General features: G+C 35.7%; 1 protein-coding gene across 1 annotated transcript; it reads left to right on the top strand.

Moving 5' to 3' along the window:
- Positions 1 to 596: 596 nt before the first annotated feature.
- On the top strand, positions 597 to 14885 carry LOC114358449 (sodium channel protein Nach). Its single transcript, XM_028312419.1, has 10 exons — positions 597 to 794; positions 2036 to 2230; positions 3862 to 4059; positions 5233 to 5368; positions 6956 to 7060; positions 8104 to 8302; positions 9802 to 9861; positions 10616 to 10694; positions 12800 to 12924; positions 13948 to 14885. The coding sequence occupies exons 1-10, from the start codon at positions 652 to 654 to the stop codon at positions 14040 to 14042; spliced, it is 1335 nt and encodes a 444-aa protein (XP_028168220.1). The 5' UTR covers positions 597 to 651; the 3' UTR covers positions 14043 to 14885.
- The last annotated feature ends 865 nt before the right edge of the window (positions 14886 to 15750 follow it).

The raw sequence follows: 15750 nt of genomic DNA, 5'->3' as shown, positions 1-15750 counted from the left end.
CAGTCTTATGTACTTGAACCTCAATGAACTGTATATAATCTTGGACAATAAAATAATACCTACTAACACACTGAAATCTAAATTGAGCCCCCCTCTATCGATTGTCAAGAGTTAGGCAGTGATAAACATTGTTGTCACATCTTTAAATGATAACGATTGTGATAAAGTTGTTATTATATTACTGAGTTATCATAAATTCGCGATATTTATCACATAGCAACACACCCATCATTTATTAAATAAGATAAAGATAGAACTTCCCATTTTGTAGTGCAAAAAACTGAGCTTTAAATAGTTTTGTCTATTGCAAGTACCTATTTAGTAAACTAATGCAGGTCCTAAAGATTAAAATGTTATTATTTAGATACAATCTATACCAATAATATAGTTAACATCATCGTGCCATTTTAAATAGTAGTCTACCAAACATAAATGTTTTTTCATGTAAATCGGTTCATCATGTTTATAATTATGTTATCAGCGCATTTATTTACACGTTACGTCCATTAGTATGCATCACGCACAAATAAAGCTCGGATTATTATCAAATAATATAAGTAAATTATTATTTATAATGCTTACTTATTATGTCGGTACCAGTATCAGCTAAGGAGTCATCAGGTTAATAAAGAACTGAATTTATCAGATAAAATGTACGACATTTCAGAAAAAAGATCGTTTTTCAGTAACCTCTTTGAGAATCTGAAAAAGATTTTGGGTTATTTTGGCGACAACTCTACCTTGCATGGCGTGCGATATGTGGTTTCCATGTCGTATATACCATTATTTCAAAGGTAGGTAAAGTACCTAATACATAACATTAAAGAATACATAAATATTCGTCGTTTCAGCCAAGTGATGTCAACTGCTGGACAAAGGCCTCACCCAAGATTTCTATGTAGTAAATATTCACCAATAAGTACCATAATTTATACAGCAAGGATGTTTCACTCAGCTGTATACATTAACTTAAAGAGTCCCTTTTCCGTATTCTCTACAAAAGGTTCTTAAATTTTCAGGAAAAGTATCTTAAAATGTTGAATACAAACAAAGCTTGAAACAAACCGCTGACAAAGTTACTAGTGGTTAAGTGGGGGCGAAGAAATGCTTTTTAAATATTAAGGATACTTAAGTATGCCCAAGGGTAACGGCGTCCAAAAGGTTTCTATTAAATCCATACTACTCTTGGTAATATGTAATTAAAATTGATTTTTCGTGTAGGTACTACTATCAAAATTTCCAAGAACTACTATCAAAATTTCCAACCTTTTAAAGATGTTAAAATAGCGAAAGTAATAATTAAAATTACCTTATTAGAATTTGTAAGATTCCTTCTGCAAAATTAATATTTCTACGTCAATGTTTACACAGTAATTTTCCTCGTACATTTTCTTGCGAAAAATTTTACACTGAAAGTAACGATTTAGTGCTTTGAGAAAATAAACATTCAATTTTTTTGTGTAAAAAACAATTGAATTCCATCTTTACATTTTATTTTTTTGTGGCTGTTGCAGTTACCAAAAGCAGCCAGTACCTATCATTAATAGTTTCGTAAGCATTGATAGCAAAAACTTTTTTTTAATTTCAAATCCAACGATTCTGTCGTGCCAGTGCGTTGTTCCTAATTTTAATAATTAGTTACTCTTTGCAAATAAAATTCTTGTTTGAAAATTAATGTGTTCTTATTATAAAAACGGATTTATTCGCTAAAAGCTTTTAAGCCTGTTCCATATGAGTAGATTAATTCAACTGGGAGCAAAATTGCTGGAACTCTGCGCTAGTGAACACTTTGATAATTAAATATTCACGGGAGAACGTTTCACCGAATGTGAACTGCAGTTTTTCCACTTAATATAAAGTTTTCTCGGATTTTTATTGAAGTTCGAAGCAAATTAAATAGTGTACAACATAATTAATTAATACGTGTTTGTTGTATGTAGCGTTTTTCATTACTGGAACAAAGTAATATTTTGTTGAATGTGTAATCAAGTCAACATTTTATTTAAATTAATATATGCTGAAATTTTATTTCCAGAATATTCTGGCTGCTTATACTGTCAGCGAGCGCCGCATGCGCTGGTATTGTGATGCGCCAGGTACTGAGCTTGTACTCAGGGGAGGCCGTGACATATCTCGTAGAGACCAACTACTTGAAGTTCGACACTACCTTCCCAGCAGTGACGGTCTGCGAGCAAGCAAATGCAGAGAGAGTAGCCGCGTATACGAAACGGTGAGAGTTAGGCCCAGAACAGACGGTGAAACGCAACTGCAACGAAACTGCAACTGCCAGTTACTTTTGAGTTGCATCTAAGTTTCTGCCATGGCGTTCNTAGCGTCCGTTGAGAGACCACACATGACGCGACCAGTTTGAAACTTTCAGTTTCAGTTTCATTCATCAGAATCATCACAAAGTTGCAGTTTCGTTGCAGTTGCGTTTCACCGTCTGTTCTGGGCCTCAAACCACAACTTTACGTAGGTTTGCGTCGATTTTTAAGAAATATCAAGGTTGATAGAACTACTCGATACTCGTATTATAATAGTTGTGATAAAAAAGCCAAACAAAAATGCCATACAAAAATGCCATGAGACTTTAGGCCTGACCTGGCCAGTGAGGGGAGTGTAGGTCAAATATCAAATCCTCTACTTGCCTCTGTCACATCAAAGAGGATCATGCTCCTGCAATCGAGATTATATAGCTTTGATGATAATGATGATAAGATAAAAATGTGTGATTTTTATGGAGTCTCCACAAATTAAGATTAATAGGTGCTACGAGGGTGCTACGACGTATACAATTAGTTTAGAATATCTTTTCTTGCTACGAAATAATTATGTCCTACTCAAAATTCAAGAAACACCATCTCGTATTACAAGAATATTTTTAAGTAATAAAATTGAAAATATGTTTATATAAAGAAAATAAATATAGAAAAAAATATGTCACCAAATTGCCAGAACAAAATACCTATTTAGAACTTCAAAAGAATGACCCAACTCAGCACATTCAAAGCTTTTTATTTGTATTCAAGTTATTAAAGGTTTTCGTGGCCTATTTCAATTATGTTTCACGAATACCTATTTTTCAGCATTTAATGAGATTTATTAAAAGGCTGTTAATTAATTTTTGTAAATGAATTTAATAAACGAGGAAGAGATAAGTTCAGCGAAGCGTTTTGAGAATTTGAATCTTCATGGAAACGAAATTTCGTTTTTATGAAGATTCAAATTCTTTTAATTTAATAAATTTAATTTTTATAAATTAAGTTGTAGGTCAGCATTATCCTCACTTAAAAAATAATTAATCTTGGCTCATTTTTACAGATCTACGTAGTACTTATTACAAGTAAAGCCATCTATGAACTCATTGTACGTGCGTACGTATGTTACGTAGGTACGTACGTTTCATAAATTAAGTTTAAGTTGACGGGGAGAACTTGTTAGTCTCGTATAGTTAAATAGTGTTTAGTTAGTGCCAAGGTGGGTGAATTCAGTGCGTCACTTAGTTAACATTCAGAAGTTTTAGGATCAAGCAACCATTTGCCCAGCTTGATAGTAATTAAATAAAATAAGAACAGCGCATAGTCGCAAATTATCATATTTACGTTAATAGTAAATGGGTCAACATAAGTAAGTAGTTAATGTAGTTTTGTTGGCACTTAATGACTTAGCATCAGTCCGTCTTATCAGAAATGTAGGTTGAAAACGGCCTGAGGTATAACAAATAGCTAACTACGTTAGATAAATAACTATAGGGAATAGTTTAAAGGAATAGTTTCTCAGACGATTTGAACTTGTTGGCAATGGTGGTTTTTTCGCTTAAAGATGATCAAAAAATTGGTGCAATAATTTAATTTGTTTTAGAAACAAACTGCCCGGAACCCTAAACCTGTTCCTGAAGGACATGACGTACTGGAGCGCGAGGGTCTGCAGCTGTACCGGCTGCAGGCCTGGCTACTGCACTGACGACTTCTTAGAGATGGTCAAGACCATCCGGGCTGGCTGCAAGGAGCTCCTCACTGACTGCTGGTGGGCTGACGAACACTTTTCATGCTGTGACAGGTAAACTATGCTGTATGAATCTTCAATAACTTCAAACTCCCCCCTATGTTCTTATGAGTAAATTCGTTGCGGGTCCACAGACAGTTTACTTTCCCCTGGAACATACATGAACTTCACTGGATGGGTTTTTATTGGCGGTCAAGCTGTAGATCCTGGCTACACAGGAGTTGCAGCGGTGGGAACAAGAGCTGGGAATAGTCCCATTTATGAATCTTCATCATTCAGCTAGCAGACCACTGCTAAACTTTCTCAACGTGCGAAGAGAATTATCTCCCGCTTTTTTCATTCAGTTAGTGCAAATAAGCCTACCCTTAATTTTTTTTTCATTATACTTCATGCCAAGTATGAGAGCAACCCGAAAATTAATTTATTGTTTGCAAGTAGGATTTTTAAAAAGAGCTTTTATTTTCACTAGTAAGCCAGTGTCACGGTTATGATTATTTCGAGTACTAACTAGGTTCACTATAACCATAAAAATTGCTGGTCAATTATTATACATTGTTCTAATATTCTAGTGCGTATTATTTTCTAAAGATATCCTTTACACGCAATCGCTTTCAAGACGCTTTGTTCACTAAGTGGAGCTAAAAGCTCAGGCATAAGTTTAGCAATTAACTTTAAGCCTGGGCTGGCCTGCGCCCCCTTGTGTAAATTTGTTTAGCCAAGTTACATTATAGGCCGTAAGTATAAGGTAAACTTTGAAGCGTCTATAGAAAGTAATTTGCTGTATTGTTCTTTTGTCAGCCTGTTTATTGTGAAATAGTAAGTAGAATCCGATTATAACGATGATATTACGTCCCAATGTATTACTTTGCTCTGTGCGTCGTAGTCGTACTATGTATAATAAAGAAGTATTTTTTAGGTTATTACCTATTTTCTCAAATCAACTAACCTAATAAAAAATATGCGTCGCTAAAAGCGGTTGGTCGTTATAGGCGGCGTCGTACTAAACGGATTCTAAATTATTTTAACATAATATTGCAGACGTAATTTATGAATTTGGGTAACTTCAAAAGATCTGAAAAGTTTAAGTGCTGTTTGAAAATGGTAGGAGTTTTTAATTCTTTCTCGTCCTGAATACCAACAGAACAAATACCAAACATGGATTCAAGCCTGTGGTTGCTTGAATTTTACTTACACAAATAACTTTATTCTGCTTGTTTATCTCCACAGGTTCCTCCCAATAGAGACAGAGTTCGGGACATGCTTCGTATTCAACTCCAGGCTGACAGGGAACGAGACGGCTCTCATCGTGAACCGCAAGATAGGTCTGCCGAATCTTGTCATCACCGCGATTCAGGACGTAGCGGTAAATTAAACAATAAAAAAAAAGTTTTTTTTTCAGAAAAAGCAGTTCATATTTTGTCAGTAACAATTTGACCTATTAGTTACTTATATGGTAAATAGAACGTACGTACTTTTATTACAAAAAGTTGGTATGAGAACTCATTCAGTAATGATCTACTCGTAATAATATCAGGTAAGGCGTGGTTCAGAAGTTTAATAAGCACAAGTTTTGTTTTGTTTTGTAATTAAAAATTAGAAACTTTTGCCAAACCGCATCATTTCACAAAATTTCTCGCAATAAATTAATACTGCCTACGTAACCGAAGTTATCATAAAGTTCATTTATAATGGTCGCGTTTGTTTTGACAGCAGAGTTTTTATAATTTCGATAACTCTTTTATAATGCGATCAGCTAGGGACTAGAATTCGCTGCCTGTTGCTGTCTTTCTCGAACACTATAATCCGGGCCTTTAAGGTGAGAGGGAATAGGCACTTACAGGGCAGATATGTACCATCGTAGACTGCATNTTGCAAGCTTGTCAGAAAATGGATAGAGTGTCTAATAGTTACTAAATAGATGAGTAACTGTTATATAATGAGTATATGTTACTGACAGATGCAGGTTGTAAGAAATGAACCTTGCTCTGTTTGGCTTTTAACAGCTGGAAGACTGATGCTTGATTTCAGTATTTATTTGGATGCAAGTACAGCTTTTGCTGAGCAAGTGCAGGGTATTGGTGCACTAGTAATTATGTATACATAAGCGGTTCCTCCACACAGATTTATATACATCGACAGTTATTTCACCAGCGTCCGTCATGTTATTAGAAATTTGACAGTGATTGCCTTTATATGGAACTAGCACCATTATCATGAATGGTATTATTCAACGAAAAACGGTAAATTTCATGTCTGACCATAAGATGAAAAGAGGAGAGTCAGAATAATTCGTGTTTGATGACTTGGGTCTCTTAAAATGGAAATGCAACACATTTGTTATGACAATCTCCAATTGTTTCACCAGGAGCTCATAACACTTCAATGGTCATGAGTTGGAATTGTTTTATTCAAGTAAAAGCTGATTATTATTATTTTTTAACAATAATATCCAAAAAAGTGAGTCTTTTCTTATGGATTTCCTCTAATTTATTAATTATGCACGAGCGTGCGTATAGTGCACTTAGTCCTAACACGCACGATAGTGCGGGTACTTTTCTGAAAAATTGGAAAGTCGGAAAATTTTTATATTATTTTTCTTGTCTTCCTTATGGACCAAATGTTACATAAAATCCGAAAAAACATAAATTTTGTGGAAAAAAAAATTCAGGTCTGAAAGGGGTAACCGAAGTTATCATAAAGTTCATTTATAATGGTCGCGTTTGTTTTGACAGCAGAGTTTTTATAATTTCGATAACTCTTTTATAATGCGATCAGCTAGGGACTAGAATTCGCTGCCTGTTGCTGTCTTTCTCGAACACTATAATCCGGGCCTTTAAGGTGAGAGGGAATAGGCACGATATGTACCATCCTAGACTTCATCTCATTTAACACCAGGTGCGATTGCGGTCAAATACCTGCCTTGTTATCCGTAAAAAATTACTTGCTTCAGATAAGGGTCCACTCTCCGGACGACATGTGCACCGTTGGGATGGAGAATGCTCTGGGCAAGCCTTTGGATCTACCCATGATTACTGATTTTGAGATCATTTTAACGGTAAGTGTATGTCTCGTACAGATATTTACAATAGAGCGTAATAAGTCTTACGATGTATAGCTTAGATCCAGATTTTGGTAGGAAAGGATAAACTTGACCCAAGGGAAGTTAGCTAGTTACCTCTATGTGGTCTACCATGGTCTACACTCTACAAGTTCGAAGATGAGTATGAAGAAAAGTGTAGTATAAGTACATGCATTCGTTTAGAAGTTAAATCAGAAGTTCAGACATTTTCTAAAGCTATTATGTTTCTAAATTGTTTAAGTTAATTGAATTGCCGAGAAACATTTCTTTATAAGAAACATAAATTCTGTCCATTGCATTGTCGAGGGAAAGCCGGAAATATTTGTATTCTAAGGCTTGACAAATAATTTCTAATTTGGTAACGGCGTGAGCTTATTCCGCGACATTCTGGAAATTATAACATTTCTTCATTGTCTTGACATTATTCCATCATGAGGCTTTTATCTGGAACGTGTCTTGTTGTTTTTATGTACGAGTACTTACGTAAAGCCTTACTTTGGTAGTAAAAATGAAAATACATTTTTCTTTCTCAATATATTTGGAAAAGTTGGATAATGACTCAAGGAAAGATCCTTATTTATGTTATGAGCATGAATATAAATGTAAGTTGTTAACAAAATTCAACAGTTTACTTTTAGGGCTGCCTATTATTGTCATATTACACACATTTTACGTATATGTACCTAATATTGCGTGTTACAAGTATTACTATCAAATGTATGGAGTATATTAAAACTTCTATCTCCTTTAAGAGAAAATCGTGTACATCAAAAAAGCTATATTACACCCTCAAGTTCTAGCACAAATAGTGGCATCTTATGCAGGAGTAGGTGCTAATTTACAACAACAGGAGAGCGTATCTTCACCTTAAAGGCCGGCAACGCACCTGTAAAGCCCCTGGGTGTCTATGGGCGACGGTAATGACTTACCATCAGGTGATCCGTCTGCTCGTTTGCCTCCTGTCCAATAAAAAAAAAACAATATAAAGTCTGATGTTAATTTAATTTTGTCTGTCTCAGGCAGAAGAGACGCTAAGCGAGGAGTTCGTGACGTCAATGCCTCCGCGCGTTCGTGGATGCCAGCTCAAAGACGAGCGGCCCTCCTTCGCGCAGGAGTGGCCCTCCTCTCGCTACTCCTTCAGCACCTGCATGCTGCACTGCCGGGCGCTGACAGAAGCCAGCCTCTGTAATTGCACTCACCACCTCATGCCTAAACTTAGTAAGTAATATGTACTTTAGTGACAATCCAGTCCTAAACTTTATGCTTCCGCGCGTCCTCGGGTGCCTGCTCAAAGACGAGCGGCCCTCCTTTGTACAGGAGTGGCCCTCCTCTCGCTACTCGCATGCTACATTGCAGGGCCCTGACGGAGGCCAGCCTTTGCAACTGCACTCACCACCTCATGCCTAAACTTAGTAAGTAATACGTACTGTAATGACAATCCAGTACTAAACTTTATGCTTCCGCGCGTCCGCGTGTGCCTGCTCAAAGACGAGCGGCTCTTCTTAGTGCAGGAGTGGCCCTCCTCCCGGTACTCCTTCAGCACCTGCATGCTACATTGCAGGGCCCTGACAGAGGCCAGCCTTTGTAAATGCACTCACCACCTCATGCCTAAACTAAGTATGTGATATCATCCTACCCATACATATGAGTACAATGAAATTACCAGTCAAAAATATCTTAGATCAGATGGAAGGAAGACCTTTATTGAAGTCAGATTCCTAAAATACTATGTGTTTTTCTGGGGGGAATAATCATGACTACGCGATCTCTGGGGTCATTTTCAAATACTGCGCCAAGTGAGTGTTACTCCTACGTTCTAATTTTACGAATAAACACTTAACTATTATTACGTTCTAAACATAATTATTTCGTTCATTTAAATAAGTCTTCTTAGTGGCAAACTATTTATACATTTTTGTGTCTTACAACTATAGCAAATTGAACTAAGCAGCTTAAAACAAATCCAACTTGAGATCTTTGCTGTTTCAATAGCCATTTAGTCCGTTAAGGGTACAATACAATTGCTTTGTTTCTATTCTTGTGAAAACACTCACTAACTTTTCATTAGTTAAATCCAAGTTAATTTAAGTTGACCAACTCAAATCCCTAAAGCTAGCATCCTTAAAGTTGGGAGCCATTGTTGATTTGGGAGTTACATATGGAATTCACAAAGTGCGGACACATGGGTTAATCTATGATGACTCTATACAGATTAAACAAGAAAATCCAGAAGGGACATAACTACCTACAATATTTCTTATTAATAAAAAATAATATTTACGCACATGAATGTAATCTTGTATTTATAGCATTCATACAATGGGATGGATGTCATGATGCAAGAGGCTCTCTCTCAAAATCTGCATGAGATTTAAATTAACAAAAGTATTCAACCTATTTTTCAAATCGTATCTGAGTTCACTGCCCTAGAGTCAGACTTTAAGGCTCTGCCTTTAAAACCCAAGGAATTAAGGCCCGAAGTGCCTTTTGAAACATCGAAAACTTGGAATAATATTTGGAAAACAGAATTAAATTTCTTCTCGGACATTCAATTTACGTAAGTAATCCAAAATCAAATTAATCGAACTCCAAGTCGAGAAAGATCGGCGCCTAACCATTAGACCACCATGGAGCCTTAGTAAAACAAATAAATACCTATAAAGTCCCTTTTTCGCTCTTCTCAGACAATGCCTGTCTAATAATGTATTTGTTCGCAGGCGACATTCCTCGGTGCGATATTAAAGGCTTGGCGTGTCTGAGTATGAAGAAAAGTAAAGGTAGGAAATGAGTTTCCGTTGAGTTTCAGTAGTATTTCAGCTGTCAGCAATATACAGGTTGTTAGGTAAATGGGTATATGAGCTGACACTAGCCTATGTTAACATATGCATATAAATGGTATGGCGAAGTCAGAAAATTGATATCATCGTTTTAATAATTTTAATTTTCATACAAATCTGATTTTATAAATTTTATTATGTATAACAATGGGCATCTATAAATTTCCTTACATAAGCTTATATATTGTTGTATAAGACATAATAGGCCTGCTCTATTTTCAGTTTGGCCCTTAGACTGGAGGAGAATGCAGAACAATTCATCAGACTAGGAACATTATAATGTCCATTTTAGTTGCAGAATAACATCTATTACTATAATAATTAGTTAGTACACAGTTTTTAATTTGATTTCCCTTCGTACGAGAGACTTCTATTGACAAAGACATTTTCAGTAAAGATCTATAGCTTCTACCCTCATCCAAATAGATTAGTATCTATCTCTTTAGTGTCTCTTGTAACTAAAAGGGCTCATAAGTAATCGGGCATAGGACAAAGTGGGCGATAAGGGATAAAGAGTGTAATAAAAATAGAAAAGTTTTATTGGTAGGGACGCTCATTGAGAAACTCGAAAAAGTTATACATAGAGCTCTTAAATAATGTAACCGACCGAAAACATGATGAACAAAGACTTCTTAGACTGAATCCGCTTTACAATTTTTTCTTTTGCTTATAATAATTTTATATTCCTATTCAGAAACACTGGTGGCGACAAGCTGCAACTGCCCCATGAGTTGCGAAGAGGTCACTTACAAACCAGTACACGTATTCACAAAGTAAGTACGCTTTAATAATTGTAACTATGTACCTACCATGTTTATAACATTCATCATCATCATCATCATGTCAGTCATAGGACGTCCACTGCTGAACATAGGCCTCCCCTAATGCTTTCCACGTTGATCGATTGGTAGCGGCCTGCGTCCAGCGTTTCCCTGCTACCTTTACGATGTCGTCGGTCCACCTTCTGGGCAGCGTTCGGGAAACTACGTAACATCTTTTCGTCCAAAATACCCCAATGCCTGAAGACGAAAGTTTACAATCAATGTGTGTTACCAGTGATAACGTATGGCTCGGAAACGTGGCCTCTCACTATAGGCCTTATACAGAAGCTCAAAGTTGCACAGCGTGCTATGGAGAGGGCTATGCTTGGTATTTCTTTATAACATTAGTTACTTAAAATTAAGAACAGTATTTGTGCTATATTATATTACATTTGAGTTAATGCATTTAGTTTTGCATAACGTCTTAATTGCTATACAATAATTAATTATGTATTTCATGATTAATTTAAATATTTGCCTTCATTTAGCATTAATGCTAAATGAAGGCAAATAATTTACATAAATAAATAACAATGTTAAATTCATTCTTAGCGTTGAATAAATATTGCTCATTTCATATTCAAGAACTATTTAACATTTATATTAAGAAAAGGTGTTATTTAGCCCTGCGATAATAATCTTATTATTATACTCTCTTTGTTTTTATTTCTAGGTTGTAATTCTAATTTAAATAAGTTTGAAATAACTCTTTCCGAGACAAAATTGACTTTTAAACAGCACGAGGGCCTTTGTAAAAGTTTCATTGCTTTTTAGCTCAAAAGAATTTTCAATGCTCTATTCTCATTGCATATTTTAACATCACTTAGAAAGCTTTAATTTTTTATTAGACCTCTTTTGAAGTACTAAAAATAGTAATTTCACAAAGTAACTAACATTTAGTTCAATTAACTAAAATCTAGAGTCTAAAGTTTCTAAGACGAAATTAATAAGATTTTTTTCATTGTAAATAGGTAACTACGAGTATGGTTGCGATTTGCAAAAGAAACTGCTAATTCTTGTACCATATCAACTACACAAGATATTTTACTTGTTAGCTTGTTGTTCTCGTCTGTACAATGTAAATTGTTATAGTGATATCCGAGACAAGAAGCAGTTCAACAAACTAAGTCTCTACGGGCCTCGTTTGTCTTACTGTAATTAATTAATTGCCGCATCTCACTGTTCTGACACATCGTATATTGTATATGAGCATACTGTGATGTATACGTAGATAATGTGATACTTGTTACTGAATGCTAGGAAAATATCTAAAAGCCAAAGCACACGATGCGCCTCACCACAAAGATTTTGCCGCATCGCGCGACGCGGCGCTCACGTTCCTGCCATAGAATTTCTATGCCTACTACTCAGCGACACTGCTCCGACGTCGCACCGCCGCCGCTACGCATCGTGCGCTCTGACTCTAAGCCCAAAGCGTCTGTTTCCCAAAGTCATTAATCCAGAAAGAAAACATACATTATGTTCCCATTATTCCGGAATGTCTGGAGGTTAAGTGACTAATAATTTTCTTTTCAGACATCCCAAAATGGATCGCTCTGTTGTTTGTGCTAATAAAACAATATTGGCAGAATAATGAATCCAGGATTACCCAGTGTTAGATATCCAAAACTGAAAATGAGATGTGTGATAATACACCAACGCTCTCAGAATGTTAATATGTATCAGGGCTTCGGAGTACTGTGGATGCTATCAGTTAAATTGTTCTAAATGATGAAGCTTTTTTACCACATTTTTGTTTCAGAAGTTTTTGATCTGATTTCACCTCACATTTATCACATAATATTAGGAGTGTTTTTCTACATGGAAATCAATGGGGGAGGCCGTTCAGCAGTGGACGTCCTATTGCTGAAATGATGATGAAGCCTTTAGTTACTATGGTGAAACATAAATTTTCATTGGTTTGAAACTTATGTAATGTCGCTAAAGTTCAAAATATCGTCGCATCAATTCTGCCACTACCAGATAAAGGCGAAAGTTGTTTTAAGGAGTTGAAAGATAGCTTATAAAAGGAGTTTCATCTTTGGATGTGTTACCAGACGCCATGTAGACAACGTGTCACCAGAGCTGGCCGCGCGCGGCACTCGAGGCCTGGTGAGACTGGCCAACCTTCCCACCACGAGGGTGCAACGAGCTGCCATCAGGCACACCTTGGGATTAGTCGGTAGGTACCTGTTCACTTTCCTCATCTTTAAACTCATTTAATAAAACCACAAGATTTTAGTCTTGGATCATTATAGCTGATCTTAGAGAAGCATATATTTAGTCTAAATATATACAACTCAAAGTTGATTGACTGACTGACTGACATAGTGATCTATCAACGCACAGCTCAAACCACTGGACGGATCGGGCTGAAATTTGGCATGCAGGTAGATGTCATGACGTAGGCATCCGCTAAGAAAGGATTTTACGAAACTCCACCCCTAAGGGGGTAAGTCGCGGGCGGCAGCTAGTAGGTAATAAAAGTGTAATGTGTGATTATTAAAACAAAAAATAAATCATAGGTTCAATTTAATTTCAGTGACCTATTTCAGAATTAATGCCCATTCCATAAAACTGAGAGCTCCTTTAAAGCATTTTACTAGAGTCGTACTAAGTTATGAGTCATTACGTCTAATTACGTAATTTCATTGTTAATCAGCTAACCCCGGGAGCGCTTATAATTCGTGCCGATTCATTCCCCTAATTGACATTCCGAATTCATTAACACATGAAGATGTGCTCGTTGAAGGCGAGACGAGAGTATGCCGGATTGTCACGGCTTATAATTTGATATGACAGAATATTTGAGTATAATATGGTGCTTTTCGTCAAGGTGAAGAGGTGGGTATTCCAAAACCAGCAGTGTTTTGATAAAAATAATCGAAGATACCGTTGGATTGCGGGAATTAGGGGAAATTGTATTTAAAACTACTACTACGGTGATGATGATGATGCCAAATCAAATTGGTACATAACATCTTTCTTCTTTCTCAATGAATGAGCACTTTTATTTTATTCTTGAGAAGTGATTTCAGTAGTTTTCTATATTTCCAAATAAGTATAAATATTGGGTTTTCTTAAAATACTTCTAACATAGTTTGTTTGTAAACGAGCCAGAAACAAAAGTCCATGGGCAAAACAAACCTCGTCTGTAGATCAAAGCTCAGGCAGCGTAGTAAATAACGTAGCACCATTTTTACAGTGGACATCGGCGGAGTGGTCGGCGTGTTCCTCGGCGCTACCCTACTCAACGTCATCGAAATTGTTTATTTATTATGCATTCGTCGGACGAAATAGAGAAATATTTTGAATTAAGTATAGAATATTTGGAATAAGGTTTTCAATTCATACACAAACACCTAGGTGATTTAATACGCCACACAATTAGGCGACGAAATTGATGTATTGTTGCTTAATCATGTTTGAAACTATCTTTAGTTTCAGAATGTGTATTTTTTTTATTCATTGGTGTTCTTTTTATATTAGATTAAGGTTTAAAATAAAAATTATTTATTTGTGAGACATTTGTGTTTAGGTACATGTAGAATAATAGTGTGTTCTGACATGACTTTGTTCAGAGAGATTCTTTTACAAAGCTATCTGTTCAAAGCAATAATTACTTACACTCTCATGCACTTTGTTCTCGATTTGATCACGTATTCACGCGTTACATAGTAGACCTAGATGGAATGTATAGTCGGCCGCACAGAAGGCCATATATTTCGTTACAATATAGTACCTATTGCTACCGCATAAGATTGGACTGCACTGGTGTAGAGTACCTACATGGCTATTGTAAAAGGTTTACGACACCTTTACAACGATATTTGCTAATTAACTCGTAAAATGTAAATAGTTCTGCTAATGGATTGGTCTGCGAGAGTGAAAAAGCTCGGGTGCACTTAACTTTGTACACTTTTCAGGGTAATCCTACTTGTAAATTTTAACTGAAAATGTATTAAACCCAAGTAAGATTTAACACTGGAATTTTTACTTTTTGCGATAGAAATATGTCTTGTCTCGTCACATAAATTTTATATCTCACAAAACATTTAGTTTATCAACTGTAAGTATAAAATATACGAGTAAGGACCTACGCGTACTAAGCATCAGTTTTTATTTCCCTGTAAAGACTGTAAAACAGATATTATTTATTTATTTAAATAATACATGAGAGAGTATTATGAGTTTTTTGACTAGATTTCAAACCATAAAACATCGTCATCTGCTTGACCTCAATATCTAATATACGTGAATACATCTCATCAAACGACCCCCATAACCATTAAAGAAAAGCCGACTCTCTTCAGGCACATTTATTTTCTGTCTATTGTATGTTATTATTGTGATTACATATGATGGGCTATAATTTTACCAAAACGGCTCCTTATAGTAGGTATATACTTCCGGAAAGTTTGAATTTCAATCAAAATCAGACCGACCATTTAAATAGGGAATATCAACATATATATTCCAATAGAAATCCACATTATGGACACTTTTCTCGAAGCTGAAATGGTTCCAGGAAACTTTTTCAATTTTGCTATTCATAAAAAACCTTTTTGCTTCAATAAACATTTGCTTAATTGGTCCACCGCTATTAAGGTTTGCTTAGCGACACATTAATTAAAAATTAAATAGATTATTCCCTATTCCTATTCCTAAAATTTGCCATATCTTTTTATTTTTTTGAGAAAACCAACCTCTACAGCTACGAGCTCTGTTAATCTTATTTAATTTGAATTACAGACGAAAAATGACAGATTTTATTCGAAAGGCGACCAATTCCGTTTCATATTGAATTTCCTGTGACAGCGAGCGTTCTCAGAGTTCCCATTATTTATCGAGTAGACGAGCGGACTAGTGACGTGCGCATTATCGATAAACTACTGTGATGCGATTTATTTTTTTCAGCTGAAAGAAAGTAGTCGTTTATTATCTTTAATGTGTGATTTGTTAGGTGTTATCTGGTAATTTTATTTACAATTTGTAGTTACTAGGAACT

The sequence above is a fragment of the Ostrinia furnacalis genome, unplaced genomic scaffold (genome assembly GCF_004193835.3).
Source record: "Ostrinia furnacalis isolate ACB-3 unplaced genomic scaffold, ASM419383v2 OfSCF3952, whole genome shotgun sequence".
Classification (NCBI taxonomy): Eukaryota; Metazoa; Arthropoda; class Insecta; order Lepidoptera; family Crambidae; genus Ostrinia; species Ostrinia furnacalis.
The sequence above is the reverse complement of the archived record's forward strand: the minus strand, read 5'-3'. Positions and strand labels throughout refer to the sequence as shown.